This window comes from Callorhinus ursinus, unplaced genomic scaffold (assembly GCF_003265705.2).
Source record: "Callorhinus ursinus isolate GAN/ISIS: 27379988/994484 unplaced genomic scaffold, GSC_fseal_2.0 scaffold53, whole genome shotgun sequence".
In the NCBI taxonomy this organism is placed as follows: Eukaryota; Metazoa; Chordata; class Mammalia; order Carnivora; family Otariidae; genus Callorhinus; species Callorhinus ursinus.
The window spans coordinates 8,545,014-8,565,530 of NW_027397115.1; the positions used below are offsets into that span (position 1 = coordinate 8,545,014).

Consider the following 20,517-nt stretch of genomic DNA (forward strand, 5'->3'; position numbering starts at 1 on the left):
AATTAGTTAGGATTACTAAGATTCAGATTTAACTCTCTGGACAAAAGACGTTGTATTGTCTGGCATTTTGCTTATAACATCACAAACATCCTTTAGTTTTGTGTTTGCTAGAGAACACAATCCAGGATAGCTGAATAATCCAGTTGACTATTTAGATTAAAAATGCCAGTCTTTGGGCGCCAGGGGGGCTCAGTTGGTTAAGTGTCTGCCTTCCGCTCAGGTCATGACCCCAGGCTCCTGGGATCAAGTCCCGTGTCGGGCTCCCTGCTCAATGGGGAGTCTGCTTCTCCTTCTGCCTTTCCCCCTGCTCGTGATCTCTCTCTCTCAAATAGATAAATAAAGTCTTGTAAAAAATGCCAGTGTTTTACAAATGAGCCATTCAAGTATGCTTTCCAGTTTATTCTGTTTCCTTTAAAGTACTGTCTGTGTCGTTTACTCTTATCTTCAATCAACCGACTCTTTTGCTTACATTTATGGTAAAAGGAAATTTTTTACCATCATTGTACATGGGAAGTTAGTATAGTATTACTTGCCTTAAATTATTCTTAAAAATGAATACAGAACTATAAAGTGAAGTGTTCACTTATTGCCACCTAAAATTCTCTAATGTACCACTAGCAACTCCACCCTTCCACTTGCTCAGACAAAAGCCTGGAAGCCAGAGTAGTTAACTACTACTCTTTTGTGCTTCTCAGGCAGTCTGGCAGCAAATCTTACCAGTGTATACCTCCCAGATATCTGAAATTGTACTATTTTTCACCACCTTCACTGGTCCAAGCCATGTTTTCTTTTGCCAGGATTATTACAATAGGCCGTAGCTCCCTTCACTGGAGTCTGTACACAGCAGTCAGAGGGATCTATTTAAAAAAGCAAGTCAGATCCCGTCACTCCTCTGTTCACAACTCCAGTGTCTTCTCAGGTCAGTAATAGTTGGAGTCCTTAACCATCCACTGCTCTTCCATCTCACTGACCCGCTTCTAGCTGAATTGGGATCTTGCTGTTCTTTGACATTCCTGGCAAAGTCTTACCTGAGGGTCTTAGCACTTGCTGTTTCTTCGTTGGAAGACTCTCCCCTCAGCTGTGCATAGGTCATGTTCCTTCATGTCAGGTCTTTACTTCATGACACCTACTCGCAGTAAGGCTTTCCTTGATCACCCCCATTTAAAATTGTAGCTACTCCCCCTACTCCTGCTCCAAAACTCCACCAGCTGTCATCCTATATAATTTGTATTTTTGCTTTGTGATTATATGTTTCCCATTAGAATGTAAGCTCCACGAGGGCAGGCATTTTTGTTTTGTTCACTGCTTATTCCTCATTGCCTAGAAAAGTGCCCGACCTATAGCAGATGCTCAGGTATTTACTCCAGTTGAATATACAGTAGCAGGAGTCCCACCTTGGGAAACAATGAGATAAACTGGGAACACCTCCCAGTCTGGAGTCCCTCCAGTGGGTTTTTCTCCACGGCTACGTGGTAAGTGCTATTCGCCTCAGGGAGTCTGGCCAGTTGGAGGCTCAGCATTCAAGACAAAAAAGTGCTTATAATTTGTCTGAATTTGAGGGTTTTTTCCCAGAGGTAATTGTTCAAATGCCAGGGAGGGAGGTGGAGGAGGGGAGACGCAGGTAGGATTGGTTGGGAGCGCATCCCTAGGAGAGTTGCTTGATGCCCAAGCACAGGAAAAAAATTGCTCTCCCTGCCCTCCCACAGCCTCATCCCCCACCTGGCCCCAATGCTTCGGTTCTGTTCTGGAAAACACCCAGAAATGGCTCAAGCCTCAATCTGAACTCAGGTATAGTAGCTTGAACCTATGAGATGTGTTTGTGTGATTTCTTCCATGAGCTACTTGCCAGGCTTTGGGATTTTTTGGAAACAAGTAAATCAGAGAATGAGCGCCCTCTTTTGGCTTTTTCATAAGAGAGAAACTATGGCTTGACTAATTGAAAATTTTATCCTTGACGCCTTCAGTTGACTCTTAGCTGATCAAGAGGATACCATTTTTATTTCATGTGGCATGGCGGCTGGCTCTCCTCCTGAGGTAGTTTGAGTGTCATTCCAACAAATGCACGCACCCTTAGCCTCAGAAATATGTAATAAGAATGAAACAAAAGCAGTAGCCTCTTCTCTTCCAAGGCACTTATTACTCATGATACTGATATTGGTGGTTTTCATCTGTTACGGACCCAAACTGATCAGCATTTTGACACGTAAACTCTTGATGAAGTTTATCAAAGCTGTGGGGCCAGGGTGGGGGGAGTAGTCTTTCTAGACTTGATTCAGTGGTCACTTCACCTGAAATAAAACCACATGGCCCTTCCTTGTGGGCGCACTGGTCGGTACTGGAAGCTCTGTAAGCAAGTTTGAGGGACGACGACTTTCAGCCATTTTTTTGCATGTTAGCATCTTTATTTCCACGTAGTAATAACAAGCAGCCAGCTCTAGCCTTACAGGTTCCCCTGGAGTTGCTAGTATCTTGAATTTCTTTCCATTTATTTTAGGAGTAAAAGTCCCTCGCAATTTTCGACTGTTGGAAGAACTGGAAGAAGGCCAGAAAGGAGTAGGAGATGGCACAGTTAGCTGGGGTCTAGAAGATGACGAAGACATGACACTTACAAGATGGACAGGGATGATAATTGGGCCTCCAAGAGTAAGCGTCGAGCTACGGCTATAAATGTCAATGTCTTAAATTCACTGTGCCTCCTTTTAAGAAATATTAGCCTTATCACGGAAAAAACTCACCAATGGTATATTTTCTGAAATGTGGCTATTCTTTTTTGACCAGTTTCAGTTTATATATTTGAACCTCCTCTGATGCTGTTTAATCCCTCTACATGGTAAGCAAAAACCTGTTTAGACTCATAGTGTGAATTTACATGGCAGTGTAGACAGGGAGGTGTGAGGTCATTGCACCCCCATGTGTACTTTAGAACAAACTCTTGGGCTTATCAAATAATAAGTCTCCAGATACAGGCAATGTTCTGAAGACAGCGTCCAAATGAACTTTGGAAAGCCTTCGTGGTTGTGGTTTTCATTCACGGTTTCCCGGGTCTGCCATGCACCCATATCCTAATTAATGGGGCTGTTCAGCAAAGGCGATTGCCTGTCTGGTTGGCCCTGGTCTCTTGCAGGCACTGTGAGACCCAGAGGCCTTTGCATAGAAGACAGAGGACAATGGGGATGAGAAAATTGACCTCTCTTTTAGAGCTTCGTGATTTGTGAGAGTTCCCAGGCTTCATAATGCCAGTACATATGTACATAGTAAAACCCCCAAGAAATGTCATTGAATTCTCACAAGAACCTCTTGTTAGGGGCTACTACTGTGTCGTCCCATCCCATTTTACAGGTGAGGAAACAGATTCAGAGAAGTAAAGTTACTTGCCCAAAGTCACAGAGCTGATAATTCCCAAGGGGGTTCTGGCTCCAGAACCTGTGCTCCTAACCCTGTGCTACATTATCTCCCTTCTGTTTAGATTTTGAGATTTCATTTGTTCCCGTTATAGAATTAGCCGGAGTGTTAGTAGTAATATGAGGTAGGAGTAAGGAAATAGATTCCCGTGATGTGACACTTGTTTCAGGCAATGGAAGATTCTGCCTGAATGTAGCAGGACCTTTCCTGTGTGCGCTTGTGCTCGAAGATGATGGTGGCCATGCATTCTTTTCACTGCGTGCACAGGCTCTGCACCAGCTCTGTGGGAAGTAGAAAGACATGTGGGATGTGACCCCGACTGAAACAAGGAAGAAGGTCATGCTCATTAAGTGTTAGGAAAATCTGCTGTTCATCTTGGACCGTCGTAAACACTCTGGTGAATGACTGGCTTTGCCATTTAACATTACCTCTTGAGTCATCTTTGATCCCATGGTTTTGTTTTTTGGGTTAAAGAAAAATATTCAGTTTACTGTTTTTATTCATTTATCTTTTAAAAAAAAAACTCTGAAAACCAGGATTTCTGGATCTACTAAATGCTGGGGAAAACTTGATCTAGAAAGCTTGTTTCTTCATGGAGGTCATTTCTTGCCATCTCTGGAAGTCCACTGTGTGGTGATGACTTCCTTCACTGCATTTCTTCTCTGCCTAAGAATGGTTCCAGTTTCTTGAGGATGAGAACCATTCTTCCCTCCTCCTAACTCACCAGAGCACCTGGAAATGACTCAGCATGGGGTAGTTGTTCAGTAGATTTGTTCATTAGCAGACTGATTTTCAGGTTCTAACAAATTAAGAATGAACTAGTGTACAACATTGCGAATACACTAAATACCACTGAATTATACACTTCGACAAATGAACAAAGTGAACCACCAAATTCCATTGGAAATATTTTGTTCTACCTACAACACCTTGGATTATCTTGGGTTTCATTTTAACTCTTTCCACAGGGGCCTCCCTTATAATGAGTGGCTACCGTATGCAAGGTGCTTTCCACACATTCATATATATATATATATATATATATATATATATATATATATATATATGAATATGGTAGCTCTACTGAGATGTAATTCACATATTGTAGAATCCACTTACTGTAGAATACACTTGTAAAGTGTACCGTTCGGTGGTTTTTATATTCAGAATTGTGCAACTGTCACCAATTTCAGAACATTTTCATTACCCCAGAGAGAAACTTTCTTCCCCATTGGCATTCGCTCCCAAAATGTTCCCCACCCCCCTCCCTCACCTTTGACAACCACTCATTTACTCTGTCCCTATGAATTTGTCTGTTCTGGACATTTCATATAAATGGAATCACACAGCATGTGGTCTCTTGTAGTGGCTTTTACTGTTTTCAAGGTTCATACATGTTCTAGCACTTACCAGTAGTTCATTCCTTTTTATGGCTGAATAATATTCCGTTGTGTAGATAGACCATATTTTCTTTATCCATTAACTAGCTGATAGACATTTGGATTTTTTCCATTTTTTTTGCCTATTATGAATAATGCTGCTATGAATATTTGTGTACAGGTTTTTGTATGGACATAAGTTTTCATTTCTCTTAGGTGTATACCTAGGAGTTGAACCGTCTGGATCATATGGTAACTTTATGTTTAACATTTTAAATAACGGTCAGACTGTTTTCCCAAGCGGCTACACCAGTTTATGTTTCCACCAGCAGTACATGAGGGTTTCTGCTTCTCCACACCCTCGCCAATGCTTGTCACTGACTGTTTTTTTTTACCCCTATAGTTATGCTTGCCCTGGCTCCCCAAGGTTAAAAGCAAAGAAGAAAACTGTCTGCTTCTAGGTGCTTCCTGTGACCAGTCTGCTTTATGACTAACATACAAGGCATATGCTGGGCCTCTGGAATATCAGTGTAATTATTAAAGTATCTAAATAGAGCACTTAAGTAACCCATCTGCCTGTTGTATCTTTGTGACTGTATAACTCAAAATCCTCCATCAAAAGTGATCCAGCCAGGGAAATCCAAATCAAAACCTCAATGAGATACCACCTCACACCCGTCAGAATGGCTAAAATTAACAAGTCAGGAAACGACAGATGTTGGCGGGGATGTGGAGAAAGGGGAACCCTCCTACACTGTTGGTGGGAATGCAAGCTGGTGCAACCACTCTGGAAAACAGTATGGAGGTTCCTCAAACAGTTGAAAATAAAGCTACCGTACGATCCAGCAATTGCGCTACTGGGTATTTACCACAAAGATACAAATGTAGGGATCTGAAGGGGTATGTGTACCCCAATGTTTATAGCATCAATGTCCATAATAGCCAAACTGTGGAAAGAGCCAAGATGTCCATCGGCAGATGAATTGGTAAAGAAGAGGTGGTATATATACACAATGGAATATTATACAGCCATCAAAAGGAATGAGATCTTGCCATTTGCAACGGCGTGGATGGAACTGGAGGGTGTTACGCTGAGTGAAATAAGTCAATCAGAGAAAGACATGTATCATATGACCTCACTGATATGAGGAATTCTTAATCTCAGGAAACAAACTGAGGGTTGCTGGAGTGGTGGGGGGTCGGAGGGATGGGGTGGCTGGGTGATAGACATTGGGGAGGGTATGTGCTATGGTGAGCGCTGTGAATTGTGCAAGACTGTTGAATCACAGATCTGTACCTCTGAAACAAATAATGCAATATATGTTAAGAAAAAAAGAAGAAGAAGAAGATAGCAGGAGGGGAAGAATGAAGGGGAGTAAGTCAGAGGGGGAGACGAACCAGGAGAGATGATGGACTCTGAAAAACAAACTGGGGGTTCTAGAGGGGAGGAGGGTAGGGGGATGGGTTACCCTGGTGATGGGTATTAAAGAGGGCAAGTTCTGCGTGGAGCACTGGGTGTTATGCACAAACAATGAATCATGGAACAGTACATCAAAAACTAATGATGTAATGTATGGTGTTTAACATAACAATAAAAATTATTAATGAAAAAAGTGATCCAGCAATTCTAGGAATTTACTCAGCTTTTTTTAATGTGTTACCCGAAGGCCTGTATGTACAGTTACTGAATGCGGTGCTTTCAGTAGTCGCAGAATATTGGAAACCGCCGCAGAGTCTTCCAGTGGACCATCGTATGTACTGTTTAGCTGTTGAAAAGAGAGACAGATATAATGTGTCCTGAAATGGAATGATTTCCATGATATTTAAGTGAAAAAAGGTACAAAGCAGTATAGGATATGCTGCCACTGGGGTGGGGAGGAGTGGGGGGCAGAGGAAGCAGTCACACATATACTTGTGCTTCTTTGTGTTTACAGTACTTTGTGGGGAACGTGAAAGAAGTTGGTGACAGTGGTTGCCTTCTTAAAAAGGGATCTAGCTAGCCGGGACCAGGGTGGAAAGGAGATCGATTTTTTTTACCACATACCTTTTTGTACTCTAAGTTGCTTTAATTATATGTGTGTTAGCTATTTGATTTTTTTTTTTTTTTAAGAAAGCAAGTTCTCCAAACCTAAAAGGAAGTTTCTCATCCAAGTGCCCTTTGCAGAATTCTGGCAAATGTCCAGTTGTCCACAGCATTAGATGTGGATTATTTCTACTCTGACCCCAGAGGCGCTAAGAATAGCCAGGTTACAGAGCATTTTCTCAGCTTCAGCGCTATTGACAGCTCGAGCTGGATCATTCTTTGTTGTGGGGCTGTGCTGTGTATTGTGGGATTAGCAGCATCCCTGGTCTCGGCTCACCAGATACCAGTAGCACCTCCCTCCCCCAGTTGTGACAGCCATTAATGTCTCCAGATGTTGCCTAATTCCCACCCCACCCAGAGGGGGGTGGGCAGAAATTGCTGTGGTTGAGAAACACTGTGTCTCTGGGGTTGTCCAAGATAATGTTTTTAGGTGCGGGTTAGAACGTGGGTGTGTGTTTATACACGTACTTATCTAAAAATACTGTATGCATGCTTAAGAACAGAACATAATTACAGGAATGTGTGAGGTAAAAGGAAGGTAATCCTTCCCCCATTTCATTATATTCCCCACAGAATGAGTGTGTTTCTACCGGCTTTTGCTTTGGGTACACAAACATAAGTACATATCCTTTTTAATAAAAATGAGACCTTGCTATGCATAATGTTTTGCAACTTCATTTTTTTCACTTAACAGATGGTTGACAGATGGTGGATGTCTTTCCATATCAGTGCATATTGATCTCTTTTTAAACAGCTTTATGTGGCATGTCTGATACATGAATATATCTTCATAAAAATTCTCAAACAATACAGAGTATGTAAAGTAAGAAGTTCACTTTGTTCCCCTTAACTCTTTGTGTTAGTCAGGAAAAGAGAAACCACGCTAGGTATTTCAACAGAGAGAATTTAATACAGGAAGTTGATCAAATTAGTGTTGGCCTGAAAAAGTAGAGAAGGCACACTGTGGGACCACAGAGATAACACTGCAGGGAACAACAGCTTAGCCCTGGGGCTGGGAGGACATGGGGGGCACAGCCATCAGAACCGAGCACCGGGAGGAGTGGTCCCAGGAGGCAGTGACAATGTTGGGGACACTGAAAGACGCTGGAAACCAGAGCAGCTCTCATGGCCTAGATGAGGGGCACTTGCAGGCTGACGTGACAGGAACAGAAAGCGAATGGGAAGGAAGGAATAAGTGCTTCCTTTCTCCTGCATATTTTATATTGGGTTTGTGTGGTTAGCTGGACAATTTAGTCTTTAGGTTCTAGAATATTCTAGAACCTAGAATGCTAAGTGGCACTAGCACTGACTTGGAGAAATGAATAGTTAATGTTGCCTGAAGACTGGTCTGATGGCTCACTCAGCAGGATACCCTGAGTGGTGGCAAGAGGGAGAGGCTCTGTACAGAGGAAAATTGTGTCTTGTCACTGTCTGGAGGGGTGCACAGATGCCCACTTAAGCTCCAAGCCCAACTTCCTCAGCTCTGCTTTTGGATACTGGGGCTGGGACTCTGCAAACTACAGGTTTCCTTTGCCAGCTGGCACCCTGTTAGGTTCCTCCAGTCAGAGACACAGGAGAGCGCCTGAGAGGCAAGGAGAAGGGACTTGCTTCTGCTTGTTTGCCTGTTCTTTCTGCGCCACTCTGGTAATGGCCCTTCATCCCGGCATCAGTAGTGGGTAGCAGCCTCCAGCTCTTGGGGGCACTCCCAGAGCTGGCCTGTGGCGCCCCCTCCTCAGAGGTCTGAGTTCAACTCTAGAGACCTCTGGCCCTGAGCCTCTAGGTCTGAAAAACTGGCTTATTCCCTTGGTTCCCCCAGCCTCAAGGGGTGCCACCTGTTTTCTGCAGGTTACCTCTGTGTTAGCTCAGGTTCCCTTTTTGTGTTTTCAGTCCAGTGACACCTGTTTAACCAATTCCCTATGTTAAATTCTGTGTTAAAATGCCTAGTGCTGTGTCTTGTTTCCTGGCTCATCCCTAACTGCCATATCCCTGCTCTCCAGGTGAACTGTGAGCAGCATCCTGTCCATCTCCTTCCACACCTCTTCCTGTGCATTTTCCTCCCTGTCTTCATCCAGAGCCATGTAGACTTTCTCACTTTGAAGGGCCCACACCTTGTTCTCACACAGCACAAGCCCACCCTGGACAGCGCACATAAGTTGAGTACGCCTGCTCAAGATTTCACTTGAGTAGTGGTCATCTGGTTGACCCGAGTCAACTTTTTATATACTGACAGTTTGTGATTTTCTCATTTTTGCAACCAGTACCTTTTCCTTTTCTCATATCTCCTACATTTTAAAGAATCATTTATTTCACAATACTTTTAGACTTACAGAAAAAGTAAAAGGATAGTATGGAAAGTTCCATGTGTACCCCTCCCCCAGTTTCCCCTGTTGTTAGCATCTTATATTGGGATAGTACATTTGTTACCACCAGTGGCCCCATATTGATGCATTACTATTAACTAAAGTCCATGTCTTATTCAGGTGTTCTTAGTTTTTACCTTGTGTCTATTTTCTGTTCCAGAATCCTATCTGAGATACTACATTATATTTTTATTATCATATCCTGGGCTTCTCGTGGCTGTGACAGTTTCAGGTTTTTCTTGGTTTTGTTGCCCTTGACAATTTTGAGGCATACTGGTTAGGTATTTTGTAGAATGTCTGTATTGGAATTTATCTGACATTTTTCATCGTGATTCGGCTGCGATTCTCGTATATATATTTTAGGCCCAGGAAAAGTTTGTCATCTTTACGCTGCGGGCCTGTAGTGTCTAGTGGATGAAACGTGTGTGCACATTAACATAGCCTCAGTTGGAGGGGGGTGTCTGTCTGCTTTTATATCTTACACATATTCTCCAACTGGCTGGCTGTACCAAGACCCATGCATGTCTTGGCAGTCATTCCATGTGTGTGTCTGGGCCTCAGCCTTTGAAAAGGCTACAAAGTATCCAATTTTAGGAATATGCTGTATTTGTTCAGCCAGTCCCTTGCAGGTGGACATTTAGATTGTTTATAGTTATTTTTGCTATTGCAGACGATGCTTCACTTTTTTTTTTAATGCTTCACATTTTTGTGTATAAGTACAAGTCTGCCTGTAGGAAGTTCCTAGAAATAGTCTTGCTGGTTTAAGCATGCCTGTTCCGCATTTTGATAGGCACTGCCAAATTGCCCCATGAAGCTCAAGCCATGTCAATAAAGTGGAAAGTGTTTCATGATCAGATAATGAATCTTGAGAAGTGTTCCTCATAGACAGAATGTTCTGACAGTTCTTCTCCAGGCATAATTCCTTTCTTCAGTGAAACCTTTTTACAAAGCAGGTCTTGGAACACTAGTAAACAAAACAAAAGAAAACCAGAACCTGTTTTCTACAGAAGTCTTGCTTTATACTTTTTAATGATCCTTCAGGTGTCAACGTTCACTTGACTTGAGGCATTTTTTACTGTGTTCCAGTGAAGTTGCCAGTTGAACATCAATGGTCAGAAGTTTGGTATTTTTTGCCTTCTAAGAAGTTAGTCATAGGATGCACATTTTTAAATTAGACTTCATAGTGTCGAAAGTAATAAGATTTAAAATATGTAATAATCAGAATCCTGTTACCAAGCTGCTCACCTTCTTAGCCATTTTGATGCTGTTGTTAATAGATAGAATGATTAGTGAAATTTTTTCGAGACTGATAAGCCACAAAACATACTGGCAGGTGAATACATTGGTGCATCAGAACCTCCAAAATGTGATATCGAGTATTTTTTAAAAGACCTAACTGATTTTGATACCACAAGCCCATGCCCCCAGGGACTATTTTATATAAGAAACTCTATCTGAATTGTGTGACAAAACCATTGAGTATGAATGTAGGACAGACATCCAGAGATGAACTTGGGATCCAGGCAGTCAACAGATACTGCCGAGTGCATAGTTGCTGATGGAGACTGTGCTAGGCGCTGAGTGTAGACCTTTTATCATATTTTCCATAAATCCCTGTTTGCTTCCTTCTTGTCATGTTGACGCAGTGAATTTTTGTCTTCTGAGGGAGCACCTTAGTTGCAGCAAGCTATTCATTTTATAAACTTACAAAGAGCAATATTCGAGTCAAGGAACATTTGAGTACCAGTTCTGTTGAGGCCCTCACCCTCCTTGTTCTTAGTTTATCAAGGGAGGTCTGACAGAAGACTTCAGATGGGGAGTCAGGAGGACTTCTGAGAAGAAGGTGCTGTTGAGCCAGAGAGCTGCAGGATGGACCCAGAACAGCAGCTGGTGTCGGGGCCCCAAGGTAGAGAGAAGTTGGGGCTAGATGGAGAGGAAGAAGAAAAAGAGGAAGGCGGGGGTGCGCAGGGTCCGATCCAAGAACACGGGTTTCCTTCTTGGGTCACTAGCTGCCATTGGAGGGGTCAAGTTCTTGGTTTTGAAAGAGCAGCCAGGCTGCTGTTTGGAGAACAGATTGCAGGGGAAGCAAGAAAGAGCAGAGACAGGTGATTGAGACGAAGGGTGTGGTAGAGGGAAGTGGGTGGGTGTGGGATCGCTCTTGGAGGTGGAAGCTAAGACCTTTTGATTAGAAGGGAGGGGGTGAGAGAAAAGGGAATTGTGGCTGGCTGCTAGGTTTTGCTTTAACTAACTGCCAGGTGGCGGTGCCATTTATAAAGGAAGAGAGGAAGAGCAGCTTGAGGGCGGGTGGAAATCCAGAACTGAGTTTAGGTTTGTCACAGTTTGGAGTACCTGTTAAGTGGATGTGAAAGGTTTCTATGGGTATATTATGAATGCCTTCTGAATCTTAAAATATGTTCCAGTTTTTTTCTTAGGGCTAGACCACCGTTTAGACGGAATGTTTTCTAGGATTTAAATCACATCTTCTGTAATTGATTCCCCCCAAAGACAGCTAGATGTTGCTGTTTACACAGGAGCGGTTACTTGTGCAGGCAGCACTGAGGAAGGCAGGAGCACTGGTGTCCTGGACAGGGACCCATTGGAGGGGAGTGGCCTCTGCCTTCGAGGGGGCCGACCTAATGGGGACACGTCACCTTTCAGGGTGGTCTTTAGACATGTAAATGATAACATTGCCACTTCATGTAGGACAGAAAGCTATGGACTAACCTGTATGATGACTGAACTGGGTGACGTTTGAGCAGGTGATGTTTGAACTGGGTCTTGATGAATGTGCGGTAGTTCGGGAAGGGGGGGCAGGCAGGGCACTCTAGGCAGATGGAACAGCCTGCTACTGACAGCACATTTTGCTGCTCATCAGGTGGAAGTTAACAGGGAAAAGTTCACTGCCATGGGGAATTGGACTTTCCAGTTTTTTCTACAGAGCCGTGGTTGACGTTTGAAGAAGGACAGTCTTTTCCTCTGCGGGCCTGGCATCCGTGGCTGCCCACCTCACCCACTACATGCCTGTAATCTCTCAGGTCGATGTAAAGCCTGCGGGGAGAGAGGGTGCGGCACACAGCCACAGAGTAATGAGGTAGTGGGAAAGCGGCTCTCGCATCTGCACCCGCACCCCCTAACTTGTGTTTCATTTTGAAGTTCTTCCAAAGAGCCTCCTGTTCTGTGCTTTGCACATGGTGGTAGTGAATGCATTGGCTGATGACCCTGGTGTGAGTAAACGTTTAGTGTGGCTTCCCAGAGTAAAGAATGCCTCTTACGCAGCATTGCCCAGAGCACAGGATAGGCTCTGCAAAGTAGAGAAATTAGTGTACAAACAAGTCCATCTGATTGGACTTAAATAATACTAACTTGAAACTTCAGTGATACTGTTGTAAATTTTCTTTGTATTCCCCCGAGATAAGAGTTCATAGACACTAGTGTGGGGACTAGTTACTACTGACTTCACAGGTAACAGGTAGACTCTGTATAAAGGAAGCACGTGCACCAGTTCTGCAGGCAGGAATAAATGGGGTTTCAAAAGATCTGCCTTTTTGAATTCATAGTTTGTAATTGCCTGACATCTCTGTACCTTTTTTTCCAGACAATTTATGAAAACCGAATATACAGCCTTAAAATAGAATGTGGACCTAAATACCCAGAAGCACCCCCCTTTGTAAGATTTGTAACAAAAATTAATATGAATGGAGTTAATAGTTCTAATGGAGTGGTAAGTTGTTTTTCCTGCCCATACTTGTTCCTTTGGGTTGAGAAATGCTTTGTACTTAAACATCAGGGGCGCTGTGGCCCTAAGTCCATATATTTCTTGGTTGCTTGATGCTGAAATATACCACAGTATGAACATACGCAGACTCGGGGTGAGGGCCTGTTCCCCAGCTATATTTAAATCATTGTTCGTGCCACACTCACCCCGGGCCAACACTGTGCGGCTCTCTTGAGATAGGAGCTCATTCTGTCTTCATGATGCACCCTCATGAGGCAGAGATGAGGAGCCTGCGGCACAGAGGTGCAAAGTCCTGTCCAGGATCATACTCGTACTTCCCGAGCCTTACTTATGATACATGCTGTTTTTTCCCCTTTAATGGCCTTGCTTTTTAAATTTATTTTTATTACCATAAATGGAAAACCAATCTCACTTGTCATAAGAAGGCAGTAGTGGCAGTAATAAATACTACAAAATCAAAGTGATGTTAATAAATTCTTCCTCCATAGGTTTCTTGCCAAAGGCTTTGAGCCTTTGAGACCTGCTTTCTTGTTCAAAGGGGAGATCAGCGAGCGTTGAAGGGTTTTACACGTTAAGCATCATGTGAGCTAAGCCTTTGTTTTGAGATATTCAGAAGACTTGAAAGAAAAGCGAAAAAGAGATGAGCCTTGTTGCTGTGTGTTCAGTGTTTCATGTTGCATCTGAGTTCCACCAAAAGTCCTGAACCCAGAACTCGACCCACACTTTGGGAGATTTCTTTTGGTAATTGCTGCACAGACTTGAGAGAGTGTGACTCAGAGGCAAGTCCTTGTCACGAGAGCGTGGGTCTGGGCCACTGCTCGCCTTTGCTCCTTACTGCCCTGGGTGCCGTTAGCATCCACCACCTGGGTGTGGCGTCGAGAAAGGACCCTGAGCCATAGCAGCCTGTCCAGGAGAGCAGGTCACTGTTCTAGAGCCAGCTGGACTCTTGCCAAGTGCCAGGACCATTTCTCTAAGGGTGGCTTTACTTATCCATAGTTTCCTTCTCCCAAACGGTGAGGGTTTGGGACACAAACCAGGAAACACAGACTAACCAGAGGGAGGGATCACGCAGGTATTTTCTGCATGTCAGATACCATTGTGTGATGGGCATGTTCAACTGGAAAAATGCATTTTACTCCTATCTGCAGCTTTACTCCAGCACATAGCAATTCATTTGTTTGAGAGCCTGACAGTTTTTTGTTTGCCTTTTTGTAGGTGGACCCAAGAGCCATATCAGTGCTAGCAAAATGGCAGAATTCATATAGCATCAAAGTTGTCCTGCAAGAGCTCCGGCGCCTAATGATGTCTAAAGAAAACATGAAACTCCCTCAGCCGCCTGAAGGACAGTGTTACAGCAATTAATCAAAAAGAGAAACCACAGGCCCTCCCCCCTCCCCCCCATTCGATTTAAGCAGTCATTTTCCACAGTAGTACATTTTCTAGATACGTCTTGTAGACCTCAAAGTACTGGAAAGGAAGCTCCCATTCAAAGGCAATTTATCTTAAGATACTGTAAACGATACTAATTTTTTGTCCATTTGAAATATATAAGTTGTGCTATAACAAATCATCCTGTCAAGTGTAACCACTGTCCACATAGTTGAACTTCTGGGATCAGGAAAGTATATTTAAATTGATTCCCATCATAACCGGTGGGGCACATCTAACTCAACTGTGAAAAGACACATCACACAATCACCTTGCTGCTGATTACATGGCCTGGGGTCTCTGCCTTCTCCCCTTCTCCTCCCCCTGCCTCCCTGCCTCCTCCCCTCCTTCCCTCCCCGCTCCCTCCCTCCCTCTATCCCTGCAACAGCCCTCCAGCTTGGGGTGGCCTGCTAGAGTAGGTGTGAAGGTTTCAGGTCGCAGCCTGTGGGACTACTGCTGGGTGTGTGGGGGTGCTCCAGCTGCACCCCTGGTTTCTTTTTTTTAAGTCTTAAATGATGCCCTCCCCACTCCAAGCCATCATCCTTTCTCCACTTCCCATGACCACCCTTGGCCGAAGCATAGATTGTAACCCCCTCTGCTCCCCTCTGAAATTGGCCTTTGGTGAGGAATTCAGGGCTTTCCTATATCTTCTCCCCCACCTTAATCGAGGGGTGCTGCTTTTTCCTTCCTCCTCCTCAAGACCCTTTTTGCACCATTACCACCCAACACTGTCCACGACACTTCCTTGCTTTGGCCAGAAGCCATCAGGTAAGGTTGGAAAGAGTCTCTGACTTCCCTCATTTAGTTTTGGAACCACATTTACTCACTCTCCACCAGCCTGGGAATGAATATTGGGTCCTCAGCCCTGCCACCTTCTGCTGTCATCGTCAGCTGATGCGGTTTTTTAGCTCAGGTTTTGATAAGTGAAAAGAACAGTCACCAGGGGTACTCAGACCTGCCAGCTCTCAAAGTGCTTGGTGGTTAAACTTGGAGAAAGGCCACAGAAGACACTTGTAAGCACACATGATCCCTCTGAATGAATTGTTTTCTTTTCCTATAATTGCTTTGGCTTTTAAAAATTGAAGAAGTTTTAAACAGGGTTCTCATGTGGTCATCTTAACAATCCATTTGGGTCTAGTTTGGAATCTGACAACTGGAACAAAAAAGAACCTTGAATTCGGTGCATACTTTGGTTTTGGTGCTGCTGCTTCCCACGGTCCTCAGCAGGGATTAAGAAAGAACTCGGTGTGCACAGCAGATCCCCGAAATTGGCGGGCTTGACTTCCTGGCAAATTGCTGCATTTTTCCACTTTTCTGTTCAGGACCACTAAATGCTGAGATGTGGATGCATACCGAAATAAAAGCGATTCATTGTGTTCTAAAGTTTTTTTTTTTTTTTTTAATTTAGTGTTTGTATAAAACCACCTTTTGAAGCAGCAACTATCAAGTCTGAAAACAATCGATGTTTCCATTAATCTTTTTCTGGGGGATACCTTAGTTCTAAGGATTTAACATCCTGTAAGTAAAGTTGAACATAACAGTATTCCATAAGCAGCCTTTTTATTGTCAGACCATTGCCTGATTTTAATATAATAAAAAAAAAAAAAGTGTGCGTTAATATTTAAGAAGCTGTGCCCTTCTTCCTCTTGGCATGTAATTTAGGAACAGAATTTGATGTTTTAGATGCTTTGGGATTCAAATTGATGTCCTAAATCAGGGGTCGGCAAACCTCCTTCCACCAAGGGCCTAAGTCAATAAATACTTGGGCTTTGTGAGCCAAGAGGCAAAATTAAAGGTACTGTGTAAATACTTACATAGTGAGAGAAAACAGATGTCCACAAAATTGTTTATTGATGGAATTCAAAATCTAGTAATTGAGTATAGTTCTTTTCTAATGTTACAGGTCAACTAATGAGAGAAATGGAATTCTTTTTTTTTAGAGGATAACATTTTGCTTACTGGAATTTAAAGTTAGTATTCCTGATTTATCAAATCCGTTGTATGATTTATCAAATCCATTGTATGATTTATCAAGTCCATTGTAAATGTTCATCTGTAGAAATCATTCTTCATCAAACAGGCAGTGGGCCAGATTTGGCCCATGGACCACAGTTTGCCAACCCCTGTCTGACAAGGTTATGGTGAAAAGGTCTGAGGGGCGGGGGGGAGTCTTTCCTTTAAGTAGCTTTGTGGGACTCCAGCTATTAAGTCCCCTCTAGTACCTACTTACCAGCTGGATTTAGTAGTCTGTTGGGAAGGGAAATATAGGACTTTCACATGGATTTCTGGTGTTGGAGACAAGAGTTTTGCCTGACAATTGACAGTTTGCTACCTACTGTGTATGGAGTGGAAACGTGTCTGTGGTTGTTTTTATCCAGGATTTGAACTTCCTGCTGTGGTCCCAACCGCCAGCAGGCATGACCTTGGTGTCCTGTGGCAGGAGCCAGGCCCATTCTTTTGTGGCTGTTGGGGCCAGCTCAGATGTCAGAACCTGGTGCCTGGGTAGAGCCAGATTGTTCCTACCAGGCCACCCTCCAGAAAGCACTGCCCAAATTTCTGCCATATGGGTCCCTAGGAGGCCTCCAGAGTGAATTACTGCCTTTCTGCTGTGGGTTCTTTGCCCTTAGCCCTTAGCTCCCCCAAGGGAGGGAAGGGACAGGGGAGGTTCTAAAATTACTTCAGGGATGCCTGGGTGGCTCAGTTATTTAAGCAACTGCTTTCGGCTCAGGTCATCATCCTGGAGTCCTGGGATCGAGTCCCGCGTCGGGCTCCCTGCTGAGCAGGGAGTCTGCTTCTCCCTCGGACCCTCCCCCCTCTCATGCTCTATCTCATTCTCTCTCTCAAATAAATAAATAAAATCTTAAAAAATAAATACTTTAAAATTATTTCAAAATGCTCCTGGAAAACCCCAAGGCAAATTCAGGGCTAAATCTAAAGGTGGCAGCTCTCATGGGCTGCGTGACCTCCGGAGAGAAGAGCCATCTGAACTGCTAGAGTGCACCTTTCACCTTCTTAGTGCGCGACATGTGATAATGGAGTCTGATTTGTGCTTATGTCCCACAGTCATGTGATTTGCTCCTCATTGTCGCTGATGGGTTTACAGGTATGTCTGTCGTCGGGCCTCAATTTAGGGTACAGAAGAAGCGCTCATCCGGGGGCTAAGTGCACTGCTTCACCAGGTAGCCTCAGCTCACACGCCTCCAGTCCCCAGCGCCTGCCAGGTCTTTGCTCTTGAGAGAAGATACTTGTATTCTTTCTCACTGTGTAGACCTGCAGGGTGTGGGGGTGCGCGGAGGTCTCCAGCGTAATCTGAGTGGGCGAGGAAGCACCCCTTCTGATACACCAACAGCAAACCGTGCTGGGTCTCCACTACCCCATGACCTTGGATTTTGATATCGAGATGAGGGCTCTTGAGCTTCGTCTCAGCTCTGCTGGGAAGGTTCCCGGAGCCTTCTGGGTAGGGGCGGCACTGGCACTGGTGCCTTGTGATGGTGTTGAGTCCATGGCACAGACTCCACGTGCCGCGGCCCTGCCCACCCTGGCTGTCTGGGCGCCCTGCTCGGCCCCTTGCCTTTTTGTGCTCCCTCCCTGCTCCCAGGGAGCTAGTGGACACGTTCCCCTTCCTTGCTTGTGCCTACTCCGTATTAGTCCATCATCAGAACCCACCTCGGGGCACAGCATTAGGGAATTCCCCTTCCTTACTCAGCAGAGGAGGAAATTCGAAGGAAGGGCAGCTTGTGAAAGCAGGTCGTCTTTCCAGCTTGCGAGTCACCCTCTGCCAGGCTGGAGGCTGTACAGACTGCTTAGCTCTGACCTGTACACGTGGTGACTGGATGTACCTTGGAGGCTTTCTTGGGATAACATGAAGTTTTACCTGCTTTTGCTTTTAGTCCAAGCCGCCTCACGTTGCCTGGAGGTGACCTTGGAGGAGGGGAGGTCTTAGTGCGAGAGCCTAAGGTCTAGCTGCCGCGAGACAGCACAGAGTGTGTTCACGGTCTCACTGTGAACCGGAACACGGAGTTTGGGCGTGTACCTGATGCTGCGCAGGCGTGGGGTGGGGGGGTGCGGGATGGGTATGTGGGCTAGAGATGTGGGCTCAGTGAATGCCAGCTCTTTGATTGCAAGACAGACAATGCAGATTTTTATGTGAGATCTCCCAACACCAGTGTGTCAACTGACCAACTTTTCATTCCGTGCGTAGAACAAAGTGCCGATACAGCCGGCAGGCCACGGGAGAGCTGTTCGGCCCTAAGGCCCTGTCACCAGCTGCACCTTGACCCTCCCAAGATGGTGATCATGGTGGCCTTTGCCCCCCAGGACATACCATGGGTCAGAGCAGGAGCAGCACCACCTGTGGCACTCGGAGGAAGGTTCTAAGAAACCAGAGTCACTGCAGGACCCACGGGAGACAGACCCAGGTTCCACTGCGTCAGATGCAGTCCACTGAGATGTACCACTATTTTATGTACCACCAAGAAAAAATGCTGTCAGTTATAAGTGTAAGACCCTACTGATTGGGGCGCCAGGGTGGCTCAGTCGGCTGAGCGTCTGCCTTCGGCTCAGGTCATAGTCCCAGGGTCCTGGGATCGAGTCCTGCATCGGGCTCCTTGCTCAGCAGGGAGCCTGCTTCTCCCTCTCTCTCTGCTGCTCCCCTTGCCTGTGCGTGCACGTGCTCCCTCTCTCTCTCTCTCTGTCAAATAAATAAAATCTTAAAAAAGAGAGACCCTACTGATGATAAGGAATGTCCCAATCCAGAAATAATAAGATGTGAACATGTCCGGTTGGTGAGAAGCAGACTGTATTGTCAGTTGTGGTAAGGGCAGAGGAGATGGCCACGCTGGTGGCAAAGGATGGACAGCACATCACATCCCTTGCAAAAGACACTCATCTGCACACCTGAGCTGGAGGCTCCCATTTCTGTCTTGACGAAAGAGAATACGTGGACCTAGGAAGTACTTCACACGGTAGAAAGGGAATAGAATGGAAAGTGAGGTCCTCTCCCGCTTCTGACCCCATCCTCTCCGGACTAGCACCCGGGCTGTGGGTCCCCCTGAGATCCAGTACGCAGATGCAGGTCCATTCCATGCTCCCACGCCCTCTCCCCATCTCTCCTTCCCACCGTTGTGTTTCGCGTAACTGGGAAGGTGGTCTCCACTTCGCTCTTGCCCTGGATGTTTTCCTCCCAAACAGGCTCTCAAGGTCGCCGTGGAGCAGCACCGAGGGAACAGCGTGCGGTTCTGAACAGCTGCTGAGCACCCAGCACACAGCTTGCCCCCACCCAGGTGACCCGGCCCTCATGGACACGGAGGTGGTCTCTGATGTTCTGCATGCATTGGTGTGTGCGCGCACACGCATGTGCAGGTGCACGTCTGTGGAGTCAAGCCCTGGGAGTGGGCTTCTCCATCTATGGACACAGGCACCTTCTGTCATTTTCAAGCTGTCTACCAAAGACGCATCAACTCACCCCTTTCCATCAACAATGGGGGACAGGTTCCCCCCTCCCTGTCTCTCTCATCGTACTGTGAGGCCTTCGGCTGCTACATGACATGGGCCTGTTCTCACCTGCCTGCCCCAGTCTGAGCTGAGCGGCTGTCCCATAGTTTCATGTGCATGTTCTCATGCGTGAGGGTGTGTCTTCTCAAGTTGAAAAGTCCTGTTTTTGTTCCTTTTTCCTACTGATTTGTGCGAGTGCTTTACGTAAAGGAGTTCTCACTGTCTGAGACGGGCATCTGAAGCATAAATAGGTCTGGTGTACTTGGCAGGGTTGGCTGATGGGTGGCCACCCTCACCAGCCATCAAGGGCCCTGGTACGAGTAGCTCAAATTGGAAACCCCTTCCGTTGTGGTCGGCTGGGGACCTTTTCGGTCCCTGCTCAAGACCTGTCTGAGTCCCGTAAATGAATAGGGGACAGGCACGTGGTCCTCAGAGTGGCTTCCTGACCCCACCCAGAGCTTGCTGCGTGACAGGCTGTGTGTTCTGATGTGCCCTGCCCCCGGCGGTGCTTGGAAAAGCACAGACCTCATGCCAATGAGTGGGTGCACTAAGAAACATCTTGCTTCTGGAAGCCAGTTCTCCCATCCACCACTACCTTCCCAGCCCAAGCCACCGCCAGCGTCCTGGGCTCTCAGC

General features: G+C 45.4%; 1 protein-coding gene across 3 annotated transcripts in view; it reads left to right on the forward strand.

The window, feature by feature from the left end:
- UBE2V1 (ubiquitin conjugating enzyme E2 V1) overlaps positions 1 to 15,771 on the forward strand; it is a 31,785-nt gene extending 16,014 nt beyond the window's left edge. Inside the window, exons 2-4 of one of the 3 annotated variants that reach the window (XM_025853277.2) lie at positions 2,495 to 2,643; positions 12,820 to 12,945; positions 14,176 to 15,771. In XM_025853277.2, the coding sequence (XP_025709062.1) occupies positions 2,495 to 2,643; positions 12,820 to 12,945; positions 14,176 to 14,322 (422 nt within the window). In that variant the 3' untranslated portion in view covers positions 14,323 to 15,771. The other 2 variants (XM_073884002.1, XM_073884000.1) reach the window with 2 other exon arrangements.
- Positions 15,772 to 20,517: the final 4,746 nt, after the last annotated feature.